The following is an 18,724-nucleotide window of genomic DNA, read 5'->3' as shown; positions in this document are numbered from 1 at the left end:
CCGTATGTCATTTTGCTCGTATTTCCCCTACTTGCATTGCGCCTACGATAGTGCTATCGTCCGGCGAAGTATCGATAGTATCTTCTAGTGAATCGGCTCGCCGGGTGAACTAGTAACTTTTTTATTCGAGGAATTCCTGCGAAACCTGTTGATCTTTTTTTGCTTGTACAATTCATTCGCGTTCATGTACAGTACACCACCAATATCCAATAGAACTATTTTAAACAGGTCGCTGCACTACCACCGAATTTTTCATTGCTTGTTCTGTGACAAAACTGAATTTTGGTCTTTTAAATTGAAATACCTAAATAAGGGGGAGCCGAAATTTTCCTCCGCCCCGGGCGGCTGACACCCACGGTACGCCACTGCATAGATCATAAGATATACTTTTCTAGTAAACTTTTCTTAAATTAAATATGCTGTTTTAATATTTGGTCAATATTGTATATTTACATAATCTATTAATTTAATAAATAAAAGTAGAGATTAGTATAATATGAAATCTTGATTCAGAATAGAAAACACTTAAATATAGATTGCACAAAATACAGTGGTACTTCAGGATACGAAATTAATCCGTTCCGAAACTGAGATCGTATCATGAAAATGTCGTAAGGTGGATCATCTTTTCCCATACGATTACATGTAAAACCAAATAATTCGTTCCAACGCGAAAAACATACTCAAATTAAAGCCAAGTAATACATTTAAAAAAATAACTGTAGTAAGAAAAACAAATGAAAAATGCGAACTAATGTAATGTCGTATGGTGAGTTTTTGTTCGTATCGTGGAGCAAAAATACGTTCAAATTTCATGTCGTATCCTGAAAATTTCGTATGCTGGGGCGTTCGTAACCTGAGGTACCACTGTAATTTTTATTGTAATAAATTTAATTTAAATGTTTAAGACCTCTTGAAACTCACCCGGCAGAATTTTCTGCCGGGTAACTATAAAAGGGTAATAATCGATACTTTCTATATATTCGTTTTATTAAAATTTTGAATTACTATTCTACTTTGATATACGACAACGTAAACACTGTCTCTGCAATCAGCCGTAAAAGTCTAATCATCAATATAGAAATAAAAATGTCACGTCCGAGGGAATCCCACCTCTCACCCGTCGCTGGCCATTGTCGGCCTTAGCGANGGGCGTTCGTAACCTGAGGTACCACTGTAATTTTTATTGTAATAAATTTAATTTAAATGTTTAAGTCCTCTTGAAACTCACCCGGCAGAATTTTCTGCCGGGTAACTATAAAAGGGTAATAATCGAAACTTTCTATATATTCGTTTTATTAAAATTTTGAATTATTATTCTACTTTGATATTATTAATGTTAAAGATATTAACTAGCATCTTCTAATATGAAATGAATATATTACATTCATACTCGCCTTTCAATTGTACTATTGTACGAGCTGCTCTACAAAAATATGACAAAAAAAATTCGTTTACAATCTTCTCCCATGCCGTTTTTTTTACGCTAGAGTACGGTTATCATACGCCATCTCTTCAACTACGTAATGATTTTTAACAATTTCCGCCAGGACGTTCTTTTCTTCTTCCGAAAAATTCCTACACGTTTTCGACACAGTCGCCATGTTTCGGACGTCACACAAATAATGTAATTGGCTAAGCGACTCCTAAAACGAAAAAGAAATGGCGAAAACATTAACAGCCAACGTTTCGCCGAGATTCGTTTACATTGTGTTCGAAAATATATGATCATCGTCTTTGCAATGTATTTTAAACCGCGTTTCAGCCGTCCGACGTCTATAGGACGTTCAACCGTTAAATGTCGTTTAACGTAAACACTGTCTCTGCAATCGGCCGTAAAAGTCTAATCATCAATATAGAAATAAAAATGTCACGTCCGAGGGAATCCCACCTCTCACCCGTCGCTGGCCATTGTCGGCCTTAGCGACACTCCAATCTCCGGTCATACTTTATAAGTGTATAAAGGTGTAGTCATCGGTATAGGATAAGTAAAATTGGGATAGGGCTGGTAGGACGTGATATGCATCGCTCCTGTTTACGATCGCTACATCGACGTTATTTGTGCTCAATGCAAGGATTATTGATTACCGCTAGATTCATCTAACAGTAAGCTTCCGTTNTATATATTAATTAAGAGGTATTTATGTAAAACTGTTTATAATTTACTTTTTTTATATCTAAATATATAAAATTACCTGTCCTGACTGATTGATTCATCATCGCCCAGAGCAAATTGCTGAACCTAAAGTAGTGAAATTTAGTAGGGTACATCATAAAAATGCATGCTAAGAAGGGATTTTTCGAAATTCCTCCACAGGAGATAGGGATAGCATTAAGGCTTAGCCTGAAGAACGGCTTCTACTGTACTATTTTAGATGCAATTTTTTGTTTTTGTCTATGTTTAGTCTTCATTGAATACTTAGGTATATTAAATTGATAACATTTCAGACATTGTTATAAATATTTTTATATATTTCGATTTTCAGTGGTAGGTGTTAGATAACAATTATTATGGTTGTTGAAATACTGAATATAAATGGTTTTTTGCTTGCAAACTCCATGCGGGCGAAGTTGCAGGTAACAGCTAGTACAGTGTAAAAGAGAATGTGAATAAAGAATCTGATATATGTTAAACATCATTCTGTAATCACAAAGAATAGATAAATAGCTATTTGATAAAATTATATATATATATTTTACATATGAATTATGCTTCACTTTTGTCTTTGTTTTATCCAATACAACTTACTGAAATAATTACAGTTTAAAAATTGTAATCTTTATTTTCATATATTTTTTTTCTTTGATATTCTTCCATCATCTAATTGTTTAATAAGATCTGACCACTCTTAACTAAAGTTGTTGGCCCTGAAAAGGGCCGTTTTAATATTTATAATAAATGCATTTATTTATTTTCTGATAATTTTAGTTCTTGCAGAAGTTTCAACTTTTTTAACTTTAATACCTCTATCTTAAGTTTCTTTGTTTTTATGCTCTCCTCTACTAGTTGGATTTGGGCTTTTTCTATTGAATTAATGCTATAAATATAATATGAATAATTATCTTTTCAGAAAGTAATTATTAATATTTAGTATTATTTTATCTGAATATTATTTACCATCTTCTTTTGGGTGGTGATGGATCATCTGCCACTTCCATATCTTCCCTGACATCTGCATCATTTATCTCTACAGGTGAAAATAATCCAGAATTAGAGTATTCATTTGTAGCTGTAAGTAATTCAGTATTATTTTCATATGTAATAAGTGGTGATGGTGGATCATCCGGATTGGGTAACAGTTCAATACTGTCACCCAAAACAGATAAATCCACTTGTGTGGAGGGATTCAATGATAATGGTGCTGGGGTCGTATTCTGGTCACCGTCTCTGGTCTTTCGTCTCTCACAAGCCGGTCGCTGATTGGCTAATCCAAATGATTAACCAATCAGCGACCGGCTTGTGAGAGACGAGAGACCAGAGACGGTGACTAGAATATGGCCCCTGGTCCTCCACCTGTTATATGTGCAGCACGTCAGTTATTATCTGCCTCTTTTTTGGTGTCTATTTTTAATTGCTTCCAGCAACCTATAACATAGATCATAGATATACTTTTCTTAAATTAAATATGCTGATAATTTTTAATAATTTCCGCCAGGATGTTCTTTTCATCTTCAGAAAAATTCGTAAATGTTTTCGACACAGTTGCCATGTTTCTGATGTCACACAAATAATCTGATTGGCTGAATGACTCCTGAAACGGGAGTAATCACGAAGAACGTAAGAGCCAACATTTTGCCAAAGTTTGTTTAGATGGCATTCAGAAATAGACAATTGTCGTCTTTTCAATGCATTTTAAGTTGCAGTTCAGCTGGCTGACATCTAGAGGCCGTTTGACTGTTAAACATTGTTTAACATAAATGCTGTCTCTGCCATCGGCTGTCAAAGTTTTTCAAGATACACAAAACTGCTAGAAAAGTATCTTACTATTCAATTTTTTGATATGGAGAGCACCATTATCATGTGACTTATAACTTTGAAACAAACCAAAAAGAACTATGAAACTAATCTGAGTTTTATTATTAAATAAATGTTACAGAATTTTTCACAGAGTTGTTACCAGCAGGAAACACGTAAAGTATATGTCCACGAGTCTACGTAAATGAGATGGGCAGTAACTATAAATTCACTATACCAGGCGGCAGAAGTAGACAGATTTGCTTGGATGGCTACATGTAAGAATGGTTATTTAGAAGTACAATGGATGATTGGTTAACGAACAAATTGGATAACGAATACTTTCACAAAAAGTTTTTATGTTCAAATAATGAACACCTCACAGGAGAAACACAAGAAGTGACATAAAATCAAAAATACCAATTGGTCTTCCCTTGTCTTCAGGCAACAATTTGGAACTTTTTGGAGCACGGGAGACATCAACATTGACACACATTCCAGTATATACTGATCAGATAGTATTCCTCCGAACTTTCAAACTCTCCCTTGTAATTCCAGCCTTTTATTTTTCTGACAGAAACAATTCTTTTATAGTATTTGCAAGACTGTCGGGCAGGCACTCTAAGTTTTGCATCAGTTTTTATTTTCGAAAAGTGAGAGTATAATAGCAAAGGTAGAGAGTGGACAGAAGATGCCTAATGTTGCTGGGCAGTATGGCTCGAACAGGTTTACAGTAGGCCACAGTTTAATCTTATCTAAAAAAGATACAGTATAATCAAGAAGACTCATGCAGCTAAAGGAGTAACAAAAATCACATCTGAGAAATAAAGAACATTGAAGAGCTCATAATAAAACCTGAAATGAATCTGACCACAGAAGAACACCAAGAATGAATAACACCAAGAAACTTGGCAAGATGTTTTCTTCTGGAAATGAGGATTAATGCCAATATCTGCTATTAAACATCTTTTGAAGAAGTGGGAGGATGTCAGAACAGTGGTCTTAGAATGGCATTCAAACCAGGTTGAAGTTAGTAGGCATAGGGATCTATACAATTACAATGCTATTAATTACTTCTGAAAAATCCTGAAGAAGAGAGAAATGCAATCGACATTAGACAGATTCTTTAACCCTCACAAATGGAAAAAACATGACTGTGTATATATGTATTTCTATTATTACATATAAATAAATGTAATAAGAAAGTGTATATTTTTTATTTTTTGGGGTCTCCAGAATGAATTAATCAAATTCCCATAAAATCCTATGATAAATTGATAATCGGTTAATGAACAAAGTCTTGGAACGAATTATGTTTATTAACCGATCACACACTGTATTATTACTGATTGACTTAAATAATTCCCATGTATATGTGGTGTTTTTCTTTAGGTCAGAACTGCTCCTCAAAGACACTGTGGTAAAGTCTGGTCTCAAAGAGCCAAATTTTCTAGCCTTTTATGTAGTATTGTAAACATTAAACCTCAATTACAATATTGGCATCATGCTCAAGACATTTATCATTATGTTTGGTCAAGTATAACATTATATGGCACTGGTATAAATAGATGTTTTTATATTTACATCACCATATTTTTGTGCATGTACAGTACCTCACATAAAATTGCTAGAATGAAAATAAAACTGCTGCATCAACCTGGCCTATTGAGCAACAGATACACCATAGATACAATCTTGTAGTTTCAATTTAAAATTTCCCCTTTCAAATTCTCTCTTCAGTATAGCTATTTAGGGGTTGTATGTAAATGACATCCACATTGGAAGGGATGGAGGGAGGAGTTTATGACAAGTCGGACAAGGAGAAATCTGTTAATTTCATTAAGTTTTATACAATTTATGCATTTTATTATTCATAAAGTGATAAATGTTTTGAGGGAGATTGAGTTTTCTTCAACATCCAAACAGGGGAGAGGGTTATGAAAACTTGGACAAACTGGGACAATGGGGAGAGGGAGAGTAAAAATTTCAAGAAAGATACAGACGTAATTTATGGACAGTCCATAACCCACAGATTATACACACAAAAATACTCATTAAACTATTCAAGACTACAGATATTAATAAGAAAAATAATTTAATTATATTTAAAGAGTTTACAATACCTTCATTTTTAGTTTCTTTCACTGATTCTCTTCCAATAAACTTTGATTCTGGTGGATTCACTTGTGAATCAAGAACACAATTTTCTTTAAGTGAAAATACTTTTCCGTTTTGATTATGCCGAGAAAAATCATAATCATTAAAATAGTTGACTTGTGTATTAGTGGAGTTAATTTCTTGGAGACCCTAAAATTATTCAAAATATAATTTAATAGTTTTCAACATGCATATAGTAATTTGAATTTAAATCTCTAACGGATTAAATCAAATAGTTAAACTTATTATTGATTCCTAATTAACAAGTAATAATATAACCACACTTTTCTATAGTAGAAAAGAATTTCTTCTTTTAACATTGAATCATCTTTGAGACTGTTTGATTTTGTAATTAAACTCCCTTAATTACTCTTTAAGATGTTGTCATAAACTATAAAGATCAAATAATTGTGAGAATCTGGACTCTTGGGAGTTTTTAGAGAACTTAAATATTAAAAAGTTATTTTTTTCAAATTTGTTGAAGTTAGACCATTTGACCCATCAGTGTACTGCGTCACTTCACAAGGTGACCTTTTTAACTTTCACAGTCGTCCTACACGTCAGTGGAAGTTCTACCCTCAAAACGGGAGATTATTCAATTCCACCTTCGTTACAATGTACAAATCGATAGCCAATTAACAAGGATGTCCACCTGTTACATGAGAGAGAGTAATAAAATGACTCGTAATCATCACCCAGGTGGCCTCGCAGCTGTTCTGATATTGGCCACCTGCAGCAATTAATTTAAGAAGTTGACAGTATAGACAGATTTATGATGGGAAAGAGTGACAATAACATAAACACAGATGGATGCAAGTAGAGCTGGCGATTGCATCATATTTTCTTCCCCCATGATTCCCTCTTCGAGACAAGTATAAAAAGGGGTCAAACTTGCACCTCCGGGGGGACAGCCAAAGAGGACCCTGCCAAGTAGACACCCTCAGAGGACATCTCCATGCAGACCTCTACAGTCGGAGATCAACGGAGCGGACATCACAGCTGATAGCATCACAGCAGACATCAGGGAACACCAGACCCATACAGTCCATAGTCATACATGTCATCCCACCGTAGTCACCTTTATTATTCCAAGATAACTTGAATGAACACCTCCGAGATACTCGATTGTCTAAGATGACATCACATACAAAACTTGTTGAGGTATTGTTAAATGATTCGGTTGGCTCTCTTCTCTCGATTCACGTCACATAGAGTATAAGATTAGATTTTTAGCTTTTAAATTGGCGTAATAGATTTTGGGTCCTATAAAGGACAGTTTTAGGCAGCCGTACGCCTTTCTGTAACCATTGATTATCTGTAGCTTTTTATATTTTAATAAATGTTTTTTTTTTAATAATCCAGCTANTCAAGTCATCGGTATAGATAGGAAATTGACACGTCCGAGGGAATCCCACCTCTCACCCGTCGCTGGCCATTGTCGGCCTTAGCGACACTCCAATGTCCGGTCATACGTTATAAGTGTGTAAAGGTCTAGTCATAGGTATAGAAAGGAAAATGTCAAGTTTTCTCTTTTGATGCATGTGAATTTTTTTATTATTTCGACTAGTTAGTTGATTTGAAGTATAATTTATATGTAATTTTTTCGTATTGTTGAATTGTTGTTTTATTTGTGGCCTTTATGCCAAAGCAGTGTTTTTGATATGCAGCAACTGACTTGGTTGCTGCCTACCAAAAACGTGTAATGTATTTTTGATAAAATATCAAAATATAATTATATAATTCATTATAAATAATGCAATTAAAAAGATATTATCAAAAGTAAGATAACAATTAAATATCGTATATAATTATTTAATATTGTTATATTTTAAAATGTAAAATAAAAAAATTAATTAAAATTTCTTTGAAATTATGTTTATAATGTTAATTAAAATTTTTGTATTTTTATGTGTAGTTTTATATTCTATTCTAATGTAATTGATTAATTTATGCACAATTATTTTGTAAAATTGCCGTGTGATTATTCGTGCCATTAACTACAATAATATTTCTAAAACGAAGGCCAGGAAACCCTAAAAGCACGCGAAAAAATGACTATTAATAAGTATTTGGTTATAATATTGTACTGAATGGTCTTAACAACCTTACGAGGAATTGTTCGTAAACGTATTTATTTAGACCCTTTAAAACTTGCTTTTCGAGGTGCTTAATAATTGAAAAAATTAGGAATAATATTTAAAAATTGTTTATAAAATTTATGTATTGTTTACAATATGCAAAAAATAGTTATGAAGAATTATATGAAGCTATTTTTCTGTTTATTGCCTACTGCTGTTTAATTTAAGTGCGTTTTGTTTACATGACAAGCGTAGAACACTATTTTCATATATGAATTTTGCTATTTGTTCTTTTACTGATCGTAATAAAAAATATCAAATTTTATAACAGCTTTAAACATTCGAATACGGGTGTCATTATGCTATATTTAGTGTGCGGTATGTGTTTATGTGGCAGTTGTAATAAAAATAAATTGTCGAATGCGTATTTAAAATAGCATTAAAGTAACATTGCAATTAAAATTTTCAATTATAATTAAATTAATTTTGAATATAAAACTTGTGTTATTTTATATTAATGTATATCATTATAGTTCTCACGAATAGAAGTCTCATGTATTGTATAACAATACATAAGACATCTATATTGTATAACATTGTACTGTATAAAATTATTAATAAACAAATTTAAATTTGCAATAGTAATGTTATACACAAAACAGTATATCTAACAATAAAAATATACAAAGAATAATTTTGTTAAACAGTAGGGTGTTATCCTATGAACGAAAAATTCAATTGCCTGGGTGGGGCATCCCTAATTCAAATTCAAATGGGATTCGTGAAGCTATAACACGCCACTGTCATTAACTTATTTTAACTTTTTTTACTTTGTTTTATGATTCAAGTTATGAAAAGTAATAAGATTTACATATTAAGATTTTTGAACTGCAATTTGTAGACCTATAAATTCCATCTGTCTTTTTTTAATTTCCTTAAACATTAGTGGGAGAAGGCCCCAATTAACTATATAAGCGTTATTTCAATTAAAATCTTACCCTGGAAGGTGTTAGAGATACGACTGGCACAACTGTATTGTGCAAGGAAAAGTGTGATGTACCAGGGGCAAGTTACTACTAATTTGAATTGGAGAGGATATATTCTAAATTAAAAATATGATTAGAAACTGCAGCCCAACATTGTAACAATGTCACAATAAATAATTGCTTGTTTTTAAAGAAAACCATTTGATAAATATATTATGATAGACTCACATTAGCATCGCTATCTGTGAAATCGTCTTTAAGTATTGACGTTAACCAATGGTCAATTTTTCCTTAGAAAAAGTTATACACCATATCAATTGTTAAATTTCACTATATACTTCATTTTAAGATTGCAGTTTCTTTTTTTCTAATAATTTTCATGAATTTTATTCATCATAATCCTGGAAATAATGTTATGTTAATAAATAATTTTGCTGGTAGAGTTTTAAACATTATATTTTGTTCAAACAGTAATAATAATTCTGACAGTTAATGGAAGGGAAATCACCATTAACTAATATTATTTAGTATAATGTGTACATTTTGAACTAGAAAAAATATTAATGGTAGTCATTAACTTGGTTTTCCCACACTTGGGATGGAAAATCTGTGACATTTTGTGGTTTCTAATGCTACCAGACAAAATATAGTGTGATAAAATTCATGACATGTGCACATGCTGCAGCAGTCTTATCAGCAGCTTGCTTTACTTTGTTCTGTAGACATAGTTATCGATGTTGAAAAAAATCATCAATATTCAGCCTGTACAGTATAGATTATTCCAAGATCAGCTGTAGAACAGCAGTGTAGAAAGCACTCAACTTGCACATTTTCTAGATAGGACTCAAACCAAGCAGTTGTCATCTGACAGCTGACTCTTTACTTTTGTTTCATCTTTTAATCTAGTTTCCAGTTCAACTATTTATTAAAAATGTTCTGCATCATCCAATCTTGGCAGTTTGCAGCGTGTAGAGCACACATTGTTCACATAATACAATACGCTCTTGATGTTTATGCAATGATTAAGGGTCTCATATTCTCCATATCTATGTCATGTACAGTGATATCAGTACTTGATCCTTCTTAAGATAAAAGTGATGAAAGAATGCAGTGTAGTGTAATACAAAATCATTTCTTACCTGAGGTACTGCAATAAAACATGGCAGTTAATTGCTATTTAGCATTTTTGCTTCCTCTGCAGCAGTTGAAAGAAACTGTTTGTATCATCAGGATTGAAAATGTCATCTATGCTACACTTAAATATTGTATCTTGTTTGCTATAATGAGGAGTTATCTGTATGTTTAACAGTAAAAATTAAGCACTCTCTCTCAAATACACTTTTTAATGTTCTTTAAAACTATATTGTTTGATTTTAAAAGAAGTACAATAAATTTAAATACTTTCTTGTCATAGCAATCACAAACATATTAATTATATTACAAATATTATTAATTCCTTACATATATAGTAAAATATAGAATGAAAATTTAAACTGAATGAATCTTTATTTACTTAAAATACAAATTTTACAATAATTCATAATTTATAATCTGCTTTTACGGTTATCTCTATTACATTAAATATGATAAAGAAAATTTGAACCTAATTTTATTGTGCTTAATTAACATAGGGCTAATTAATCCAAAATGAACATCAAGACAAATCAAACTCTGAATGCCAATTTTTACAAAATTTAAAATTAAAATGGTCCCGAGAATATAAAAGTAAAGTAAAGTAGTTCACTGACCATTTATAGAAGAAAATGTTGCATGCTCTTTGTCATAATGGAAATGTTTGTTAAAAGATTGCAGTGACAAAGTTCAATATCAACATTTTCTAAAGGAAGGTGTGTGGAGCAGATAACCTGAACAATTAAAAAAGAACATTATTTAAAATGGATTCTGAAATATGAATAAATATAATAATGATTTAAAATAAATGTAATCACTTCCAGCCACTTACCATTGAGTTGATTACCACAAAGTAATTTTCATACATAGATGTCACATAGCTGCTCTATTGGTATGTCAGAAGCCTAAATGATGTCGCACAACTCCTGACTTTAAGTACTCACAATCAGTTAAATCTATTAAACATGTAAAAAATAAAATGTCAGAATCATCAATGTATTCAAGAGTTACATAGAAGAGTTGAAAAAACAGCTATTTTTAATATAAAAATAAGCAAACAAATATTAAAATTCTAGTTAAGCTTCATTTTCATATGTCTTAATAAAAATTAATTCATATGCTAAGAGAAATAAAACAACTTCTTTAAAATTGTAGGATTTTCTAAAATTTAGCATTGAGTTTACCAAAAATAAGAATGTTAATTACAGCTTAGATAGACTTCTGGTTATATAAATGGCATTCTAGATATTAATGCAAATAAATTAAGTGTAGTAGTGTGATTTGATTTGTGTATAGCTGTGGATTTGAGTATTGGGTGTTGTTATGTACTTTATGAATGAGCAATGGTGTTAAATTCTCAAAAATTACCCAAATTCAATAAAACAATTCTTAATAAGGAAATATTACAAAAGTCAAGTGAAAATCTTGATAAGTTAAAGTTTTATTTGTATATATAAAACAATTAGTTCTTAAATTGGGGAAGAAATTGTCCTTCATCACAATAATACAAGATAAAATTCAAATATACTTACTATACAATCACACAAAAAATTATAAATAATACATCCTATATATTGTTATTACATATTATATTATATATAATATAATAATAATATCAGAATTCTCAATAAAATATATTAAAATTAATATTATAGAAGGAATGGAAAGATATATATAAAATGAGTATAATAAGGAAACATTATTATTGGTAAATTTTCAAAAATTAATAATAAATTTAGTATGGAATTGATAAAGGAAAGTTCTTTTGATTTGGAATTAATCAATACCAATATTAAATAGTCTACTTGTATATATAAAACTGTATAAGTGTATGTACTATTTGATAATTGAAATAACAAGCTAAGAATTAATATTTTTTAAAATAAATCCTGTTATCAATAGGTAAACATTATAAATTCATATTAATCACTCTGATAATTTTAAAAAACAAGATTATATTATGATTTAAACTCTCTGCTAATGTTTTTCTTAAATGTTTATAATTTATCTCGATATGAAATAAATATAATCTGAAGGACTAATTTATTACTTTTAATTAAAATTGCAATTCGTATTATTTTGAAAGCGTGAATGAATAACATTACATTTCAGGCATCATTCTACTAAAATAAATTCTTAGATTCATCAATGAGGATTCTAAACTTTTATATGCCATTTTCTACTGAAACAATGTTTAAAATACATAACAATTTAGAATGAAAATTAAAATGCCTTACCTTTCTTTTGCTTCTTGTTAATTTTTTGAGCACAAGAAGTTTTTAAAATGATTCCATGTTTCTTTGGAAAGTGGATTATAAAACTTGAGAATGATACTTCTTCCTAGAATAATTTAAGAATTTAATTATTAAGAATACAAAAGGTCAAGATGATTCATTAACTAATTAATTAACTTAATATTAAAATCATTTGCTAATACAGGACATTTATTGTTTCGTTGAAAACAATATAAGACGATATACAAGCGAATATTATTTATAATCTGATGATTTAATTCGATGCTAAGTGAAAACAACCTTAAATATTTTTAATGAAAATTTAGGACTTTTACATTTAATATTCTATCGACAATTATTCAATTTTGATTGCTTATAAATAAAAAAACGTTACATTACATGCGTTATTCGGGTTTATATAATTCAAGTATTTCGAAAAATCTCAAAACAGAGGGAAAAATAACTTGCAATTTCCACAAAACTTTCTATTTCAAGATGGCGTCGGAAATCGAACGTGCGATAAATGCGTCACGCGTTACGTCACAAGTTCTACGTCAGAATATTAACTAATTGCAAATCTTTTCTTTAAAATGCTAAAATAGTCCCTTTTTTGTAAAATATCGCTAAGATATTTGTAATAATAAATAAAATTATAAAAACGCATTCCGTATCCTTACAGGTTACAAACCGCAAATCTAAGTTTAAAGCGTATCTAATTTAAACTATTTAATATTATTAATCAAAAAATATTAAGTTACTTACGTTACGCGAGTTTTCATTATGAAAATTTGTACGAAAAATGTTAAAATGGAAAGAAAAAGAACTCGCAATTTCCGGAAAGCAAAAATTTCCAAGATGGCGTCGGCAACAATACGAAATGGAACGAATTCGAATTTGTCGTTGCAATGCGTCACGCATTACGTCACAAGTTTTACGTCATAGATGAAATATTCCGAGTATTTTAATTGCATTTTTTAAAGGAGAGTTACTTTATAACAAATTATTTTCCCTCGGATTTGGTAGAATATTTGTTAAATGTAAAACTTCGCTAAAAAGAAAATTTACTCAGATTACATTACAAGTGGTTGGGGTTTGATTGGAAACAATTGCTTCCACCATTGTAAGATCGGGAATTTACAACATATTTCATACAACTGAAAGTTTTAATTTATATTGCCACAATATTTTCTTAACTGTGAAAGAATGGGTAGCTGCACTTCCTTCTTGCGGATTGATTGTGTAATTTACATAATAAACAACAACCCAGCACATTTCTATTACCAAATGATCTGTCAGATTATCTATTGGGCTATGTTGAGCCTAATAACTAATTAGATAACAAATCAGTTTGGCTAGAGATAGGTGGTTTAGCTGCTCTCCTAATAAATTTAAAAATTAGAATTAAATTAATTTTAAATTTAGAATATTCCGAAAGAAAATAATTGTCCAGAATGGGACTCAAATCCACAACTCTTGATTTATTTATTAAAATATTGTTTTCTAATCCTCGGTGTTCTAAGTAAAATGTCACGTCCGAGGGAAACCCACCCGTCGCCGGCCGTTTTCGGTTTTAACGACACTCTAGTTAATTAGGTTGGAAATCAATTATTTCTGAGTTATATTTTCTTTGTCTGGGATGTTTTTATAATTTTTATACAATTAATAGGTTTTATATTTCATATTTAATAATAATTTAAAAGTCTATAGGCCTATATAAAAGCTAGCAGATTAGCCCAACGTAGGTCAGTTAAAACATCAACAGCAAACATTAAATATATAGATTACTCGGCTACAATATACAGTTTAATCAAACACACCAAAAATAAAGCGAAAAAAGCACTGAAAAGATACAAGCGTAACGCGAGTACGAGAGGGACTTGGACATATAACGGATTGTGTTTATGCTTCGAACAGATTTTTTTCATTGGGCACTTAGTTCGAACTACGAGACGAATTTTTATCGAATTTTGCGTTCGAACTCTGAAGAGTTCGAAATTAGTCATTCGAAGTACGAGCTATTATTGTGTAGTGTACATTTAACACAGTTTCATGTATTGAACACGACAAATTTATATTTTCTGACAGCTGATGGCCTGGGTAGGTAATAGAATACGATGCAACACATGGGGGATATGCCAAAAGTAGGATGCTTTTCGGGAAAATTTTTTATGAAAAACTGGCCCGTATTTAGATGTTAGACAAACTAAGAAAACCCGGTAAAAATCACTTTATTAGCCCGTTAGTCAGGCGCGAACTCGCGACTATCAGTTTCATCACGTGGTTTTATCCATTCGGTTACTGGTAGGTGTGGGAGACCTTAGATCGAATCCGGGCGAAAATTCACGAAGTTTTTATAAGCGATCTGTCTCGGATATGTTCGGGTTCTTTCCTATAAAAACTTCTTATAATTCTAATTAAATATTCAGCATAGAATCGAAGTATATGATCATAATAACCGAACTAAAGCGCTACATATTCCAGGCTGAAGGTTATCAATTGACAGACCGTGATCCGCCTACGCAGACGGCTGGATGGCCGAGCGGTCAAGGTGGCAACCTACCGCTCTGGGGGACCCGGGATCGAATTCGAACCGGTCAAGGAATCCCCAGGAAATTTTCGGGGGTTGATCCGTTCGGATATGTCGGGCCCCGTCCCTCACCACCCGGTCGCCCAATTGGGGGATAGCCGAACCCATAATGGGCCTGCTATAAGAGGCCCTCTTAGTGCCCACAGGGCGGAAAAAGTAAAAAAGAAAAAAAAATAATATGGCATCTTAGCGTTGAGAGAAATAGAATTTCGATAAGTAGAAGAAAGTGTTTAAATATATGAACATTTTATTATTATAATTTTAATCAGATAATTATTCTTATATTTGTTCAAAATTGTTTTTGTTAAATCATTTTACTATTGATAATCTCATAGGATAAAATATATGAATTTTATTTAAAGGAATGAGTATTTAAAAATAAATTTTTATTGCATATTATAATTATATAATTATTAAAATATAAATATTTTAGTGATTAAATGTTTACTTATAATTTATTTAGACTTTGGGCGAATATGACGAATCCGACGTATAGTAACCACGTGACAAACACGTGTAGTTGTTTCGAGGTTTGTTTTGACCTCGTATTTACGATGTTTTCCGCACGTTTTATGCAGAAATTTGATCGGAAGAGCATTTTACTATTTTCAGAGATAAGTTTATTTCGTTTAGAGCGGTGTATGAATTATTCGGTAATGCAGTATATATAAATTATATGCATATATACCAGTATAAACACATGTAATAATAATTTGTTGTTAGAATCTATATGATTTTGATTATTTTTCAGCTAAACGATGCTCCAGTTATTACGGTCCCTGCTTATATGAAAACAAAATTAAAAGCTTTAAAGAAGAAAACAGAATTACAGAAAATAGAGGAGATTCGTAAGAAAAGCAGAGGAGGAAACAGGAGTTTTCCTATTATTCAATGCAAGCGGTCGGAATTTAACCATTACTTAGGCCAAATATATGATAAATACGAAGCTATCGCTTTAGCTTCTAAAGGTTGGAAACATAGAAAATCTGTAGGAGATTATTTTACAATAAATGGATATGGAGAAGTAAGTTTGATGCTTGTATTATTCTGACATTTTCGCTCGATATCATATTGTTGATTATCATTACAGAATCCATCTATATATAACGAAAACTTTGATGAGGAAAATAATTTTGAATTATTAAAATTACAACAGTGTATTTTGAAAAAACTCAAAGAATTAAATTTTCACAACCCAACTGTTATACAGGTAAATATTTTGAATGTTTGAGATTATTTTGTACTTTGTTTACAAAAATAAATAAAATTATTCGCTGTAAATAAGTGAGAAATTTGATGCAGTTTTTTTCAATATAAAATAATTGACTACATTGTATTGAGTGTTTTATCATTTACCTATCAATGATTCACAATTGCATGTAATTGTATTAAGACAAATGATAAATCTGTTTTTGTTATATTCATTAAGGAAATAAAAAAATTATTTCTAGTAAATTTAATATAATAAGAGTGTGGTTTTTTTCATTTTTTTCAGAGACTTTCGATACCAAAGATATTGGAATATAAACACGTGCAAATTTCTGCAGAAACAGGAAGTGGAAAGACAATTGCTTACTTGGCTCCAATTTTGCATCATTTAATTGAATTACAAAAATATCAACAGGCTGAAATACCATCTAATTGTCCTTTAGCACTAATATTAGTACCTTCCAAAGAACTAGCAGAGCAAATTGGAGTAAGCATTTTATTTTACTTCAAATGATTGATCTTATAAACAATTTTTTTGTAATGCTTTTTATATGTAGTAATGCAATTGACTATATATTAAAATTAGAAGATTAGTAATTGAATTTTCTTTGTTTGATTGAAAAATGTTTTGAAGATTTTTGATTTATGAAAGGAAATAAGTTTAATGACTTGTGAGCACCGAGGTTGGCCTTACTTTACCGCTAGACTTATTACACCACCACAGGACATGAAATTAGACTTAGAAAAACACTGTTTTATTTTCAGAATACATTTTGGACTTGGAGTCCCTCATTAGCTTTTTTGATTTAACGTGTCGATTCGATGTGTAGAACATTAAAAGGTTAAACATGCCATAAAACAAAAAAAAAAAAATCTATACATAAAAAGGGTAGGGGGTTTTTTCCAATAAAAATCAAAAAAGCTGATGACAGACTCCAAGTTCGAAATGCATTCTGAAAATAAAACAGTGTTTTTCTAAGTCTAATTTGATGTTCTGTGGTGGTGTAATAAGTCTAGTGGTAAAGTAAGGCCAACCTTAGTGCTCACAAGTCATTAAGAGGTCTAGAGAAGAAGCGTATCATAGTATTTTTTGAAATAATTTTGCTTTCTATTGCTTACAACTAATTTCATAAATAATGTTATGGATTTGAAAGCTTAAAGAAATTATTATTTTACTTTTAAGATATGTTGGTATTAAAAATAAATTTTGGAAATATTATTTAAATTTAAATAAGATATTACTTTTTTAAACAGGAATTAATAATTTAAAATTACAAAGTAATATTTAACTTATTGCAAATCTGTTAAGGAAGTGTTTAAAATGTAAAATCCAGTTAAATTTTTCAGAGAATGTAACAGCTTTTGAAATATATACACATCAATAGATAATTAGAGAAATTTCTAAAGAAACTTTCTAGCATAATAATTTTTTAAAATGTATAGTATTTGTCTTAATAACAACTGCTCTAGAGAAGATTTATAATCTGGCAGATACAGATGATCAGTGGTATATACTTATATAGGGTTTCCAAAAAGTTACTATATGGTGAGGAATTTTAATGACGTTAAAGTTATATGTACATTGCTTAGAAGACATGTAAGTTGTATTTCCCATGCTTCCACTTTGAATCAGATGGTATTACTACTTTTACAGATGAACTGGTTTCCAATATGTGTTTTAGGGAAACTGCAATATTGTACATAAAACTTCACTTTTATTAAAACTTTAAAGTGCACAATAGCTTTTTGGATATTGTGTAGGAATGTAAATATTTAGTATAATAAATGTGAATAGAAATATTTTAGATATTCCATATCTTTTGATATGGAAGATCTAAAATATTTCTATTCACCATAGCCGTGTGTTTCAGATTTATTTTACAATTTGAAAAACCAAACTGAATATTTTTTCATTACATAGTGTTGTTCAGTTACTTTATATATACATATTTAGTTGTTATTAGAACAAATATATATAGGAGCAGAAAAATTTTATTAGATGTTTTCCGGTGTAACTTTGGTTTACAAACTGTTTGAAGATATACTGTATCTTGTATCATATAAAATGGTTTTTCTAAATAATTCAGTAAAATATTATAGTACAGTAGAACCTCGAAAACTCGGCTCTCGATAACCCGGCACTCCGGATAACTCGGGCACACCCTGGCAGGGCAAAAAAATCCTTAGTTAATTAATTTTCATTATAGACAGCTCTATAAAAGTATAAATGCTCTCATAAAGTATTTTTCTGAGGTCTGTCTTATCAGGTAAATTACTGTACACAGTGTATTCATTAATTTTCATTTTCATGTAGTAAAGGCTCTATGCCTTCATAAAGGACGTACTTTTCCTTTGTTTAAGGGTATTTGGGCAGTTTATTCTCTGTT

The 18,724-nt window shown here is 30.7% G+C and overlaps 2 protein-coding genes and 1 long non-coding RNA gene across 3 annotated transcripts in view; 1 reads left to right on the top strand and 2 right to left on the bottom strand.

Annotated features, from left to right (window-relative positions):
* Positions 1-2,905: 2,905 nt before the first annotated feature.
* Positions 2,906-7,582, bottom strand: LOC111634247. The gene is made up of 4 exons (XM_023378976.1): positions 7,535-7,582; positions 6,079-6,262; positions 3,119-3,188; positions 2,906-3,038 (listed from the first exon to the last, which is right to left on the bottom strand). The coding sequence occupies exons 1-4, from the start codon at positions 7,580-7,582 to the stop codon at positions 2,906-2,908; spliced, it is 435 nt and encodes a 144-aa protein (XP_023234744.1).
* A 3,150-nt stretch (positions 7,583-10,732) lies between these two features.
* On the bottom strand, positions 10,733-12,646 carry LOC111634043. The gene is made up of 3 exons (XR_002758136.1): positions 12,545-12,646; positions 11,140-11,263; positions 10,733-11,041 (listed from the first exon to the last, which is right to left on the bottom strand). It is a non-coding gene; the product is annotated as an uncharacterized LOC111634043 (long non-coding RNA).
* A 1,877-nt stretch (positions 12,647-14,523) lies between these two features.
* Positions 14,524-18,724, top strand: part of LOC111634238 (probable ATP-dependent RNA helicase DDX28) — a 31,061-nt gene continuing 26,860 nt past the window's right edge. The window contains exons 1-5 of the mRNA XM_023378966.1: positions 14,524-14,638; positions 15,592-15,781; positions 15,880-16,152; positions 16,219-16,338; positions 16,624-16,824. Coding sequence (XP_023234734.1) covers positions 15,605-15,781; positions 15,880-16,152; positions 16,219-16,338; positions 16,624-16,824 — 771 coding nt within the window. The 5' untranslated portion in view covers positions 14,524-14,638; positions 15,592-15,604. The remainder of the gene's footprint in view (positions 14,639-15,591; positions 15,782-15,879; positions 16,153-16,218; positions 16,339-16,623; positions 16,825-18,724) is intronic.

This window comes from Centruroides sculpturatus, unplaced genomic scaffold (assembly GCF_000671375.1).
Source record: "Centruroides sculpturatus isolate CEXI.00-Female unplaced genomic scaffold, Cexi_2.0 scaffold54, whole genome shotgun sequence".
In the NCBI taxonomy this organism is placed as follows: Eukaryota; Metazoa; Arthropoda; class Arachnida; order Scorpiones; family Buthidae; genus Centruroides; species Centruroides sculpturatus.
This window is presented reverse-complemented; position numbering and strand designations above follow the sequence as displayed.

Excerpts from the sequence above, each read along its gene's own strand:
- LOC111634247 (XM_023378976.1), bottom strand. The coding sequence starts at position 7,582 with ATGACCGGACATTGGAGTGTCGCTAAGGCCGACAATGGCCAGCGACGG. Across the intron at positions 6,263-7,534 it reads CCGACAATGGCCAGCGACGG|GGTCTCCAAGAAATTAACTC; the intron begins GTGAGAGGTGGG and ends GAATAATTTTAG. Across the intron at positions 3,189-6,078 it reads GAAAGAAACTAAAAATGAAG|AGATAAATGATGCAGATGTC; the intron begins GTATTGTAAACT and ends TTTCACCTGTAG.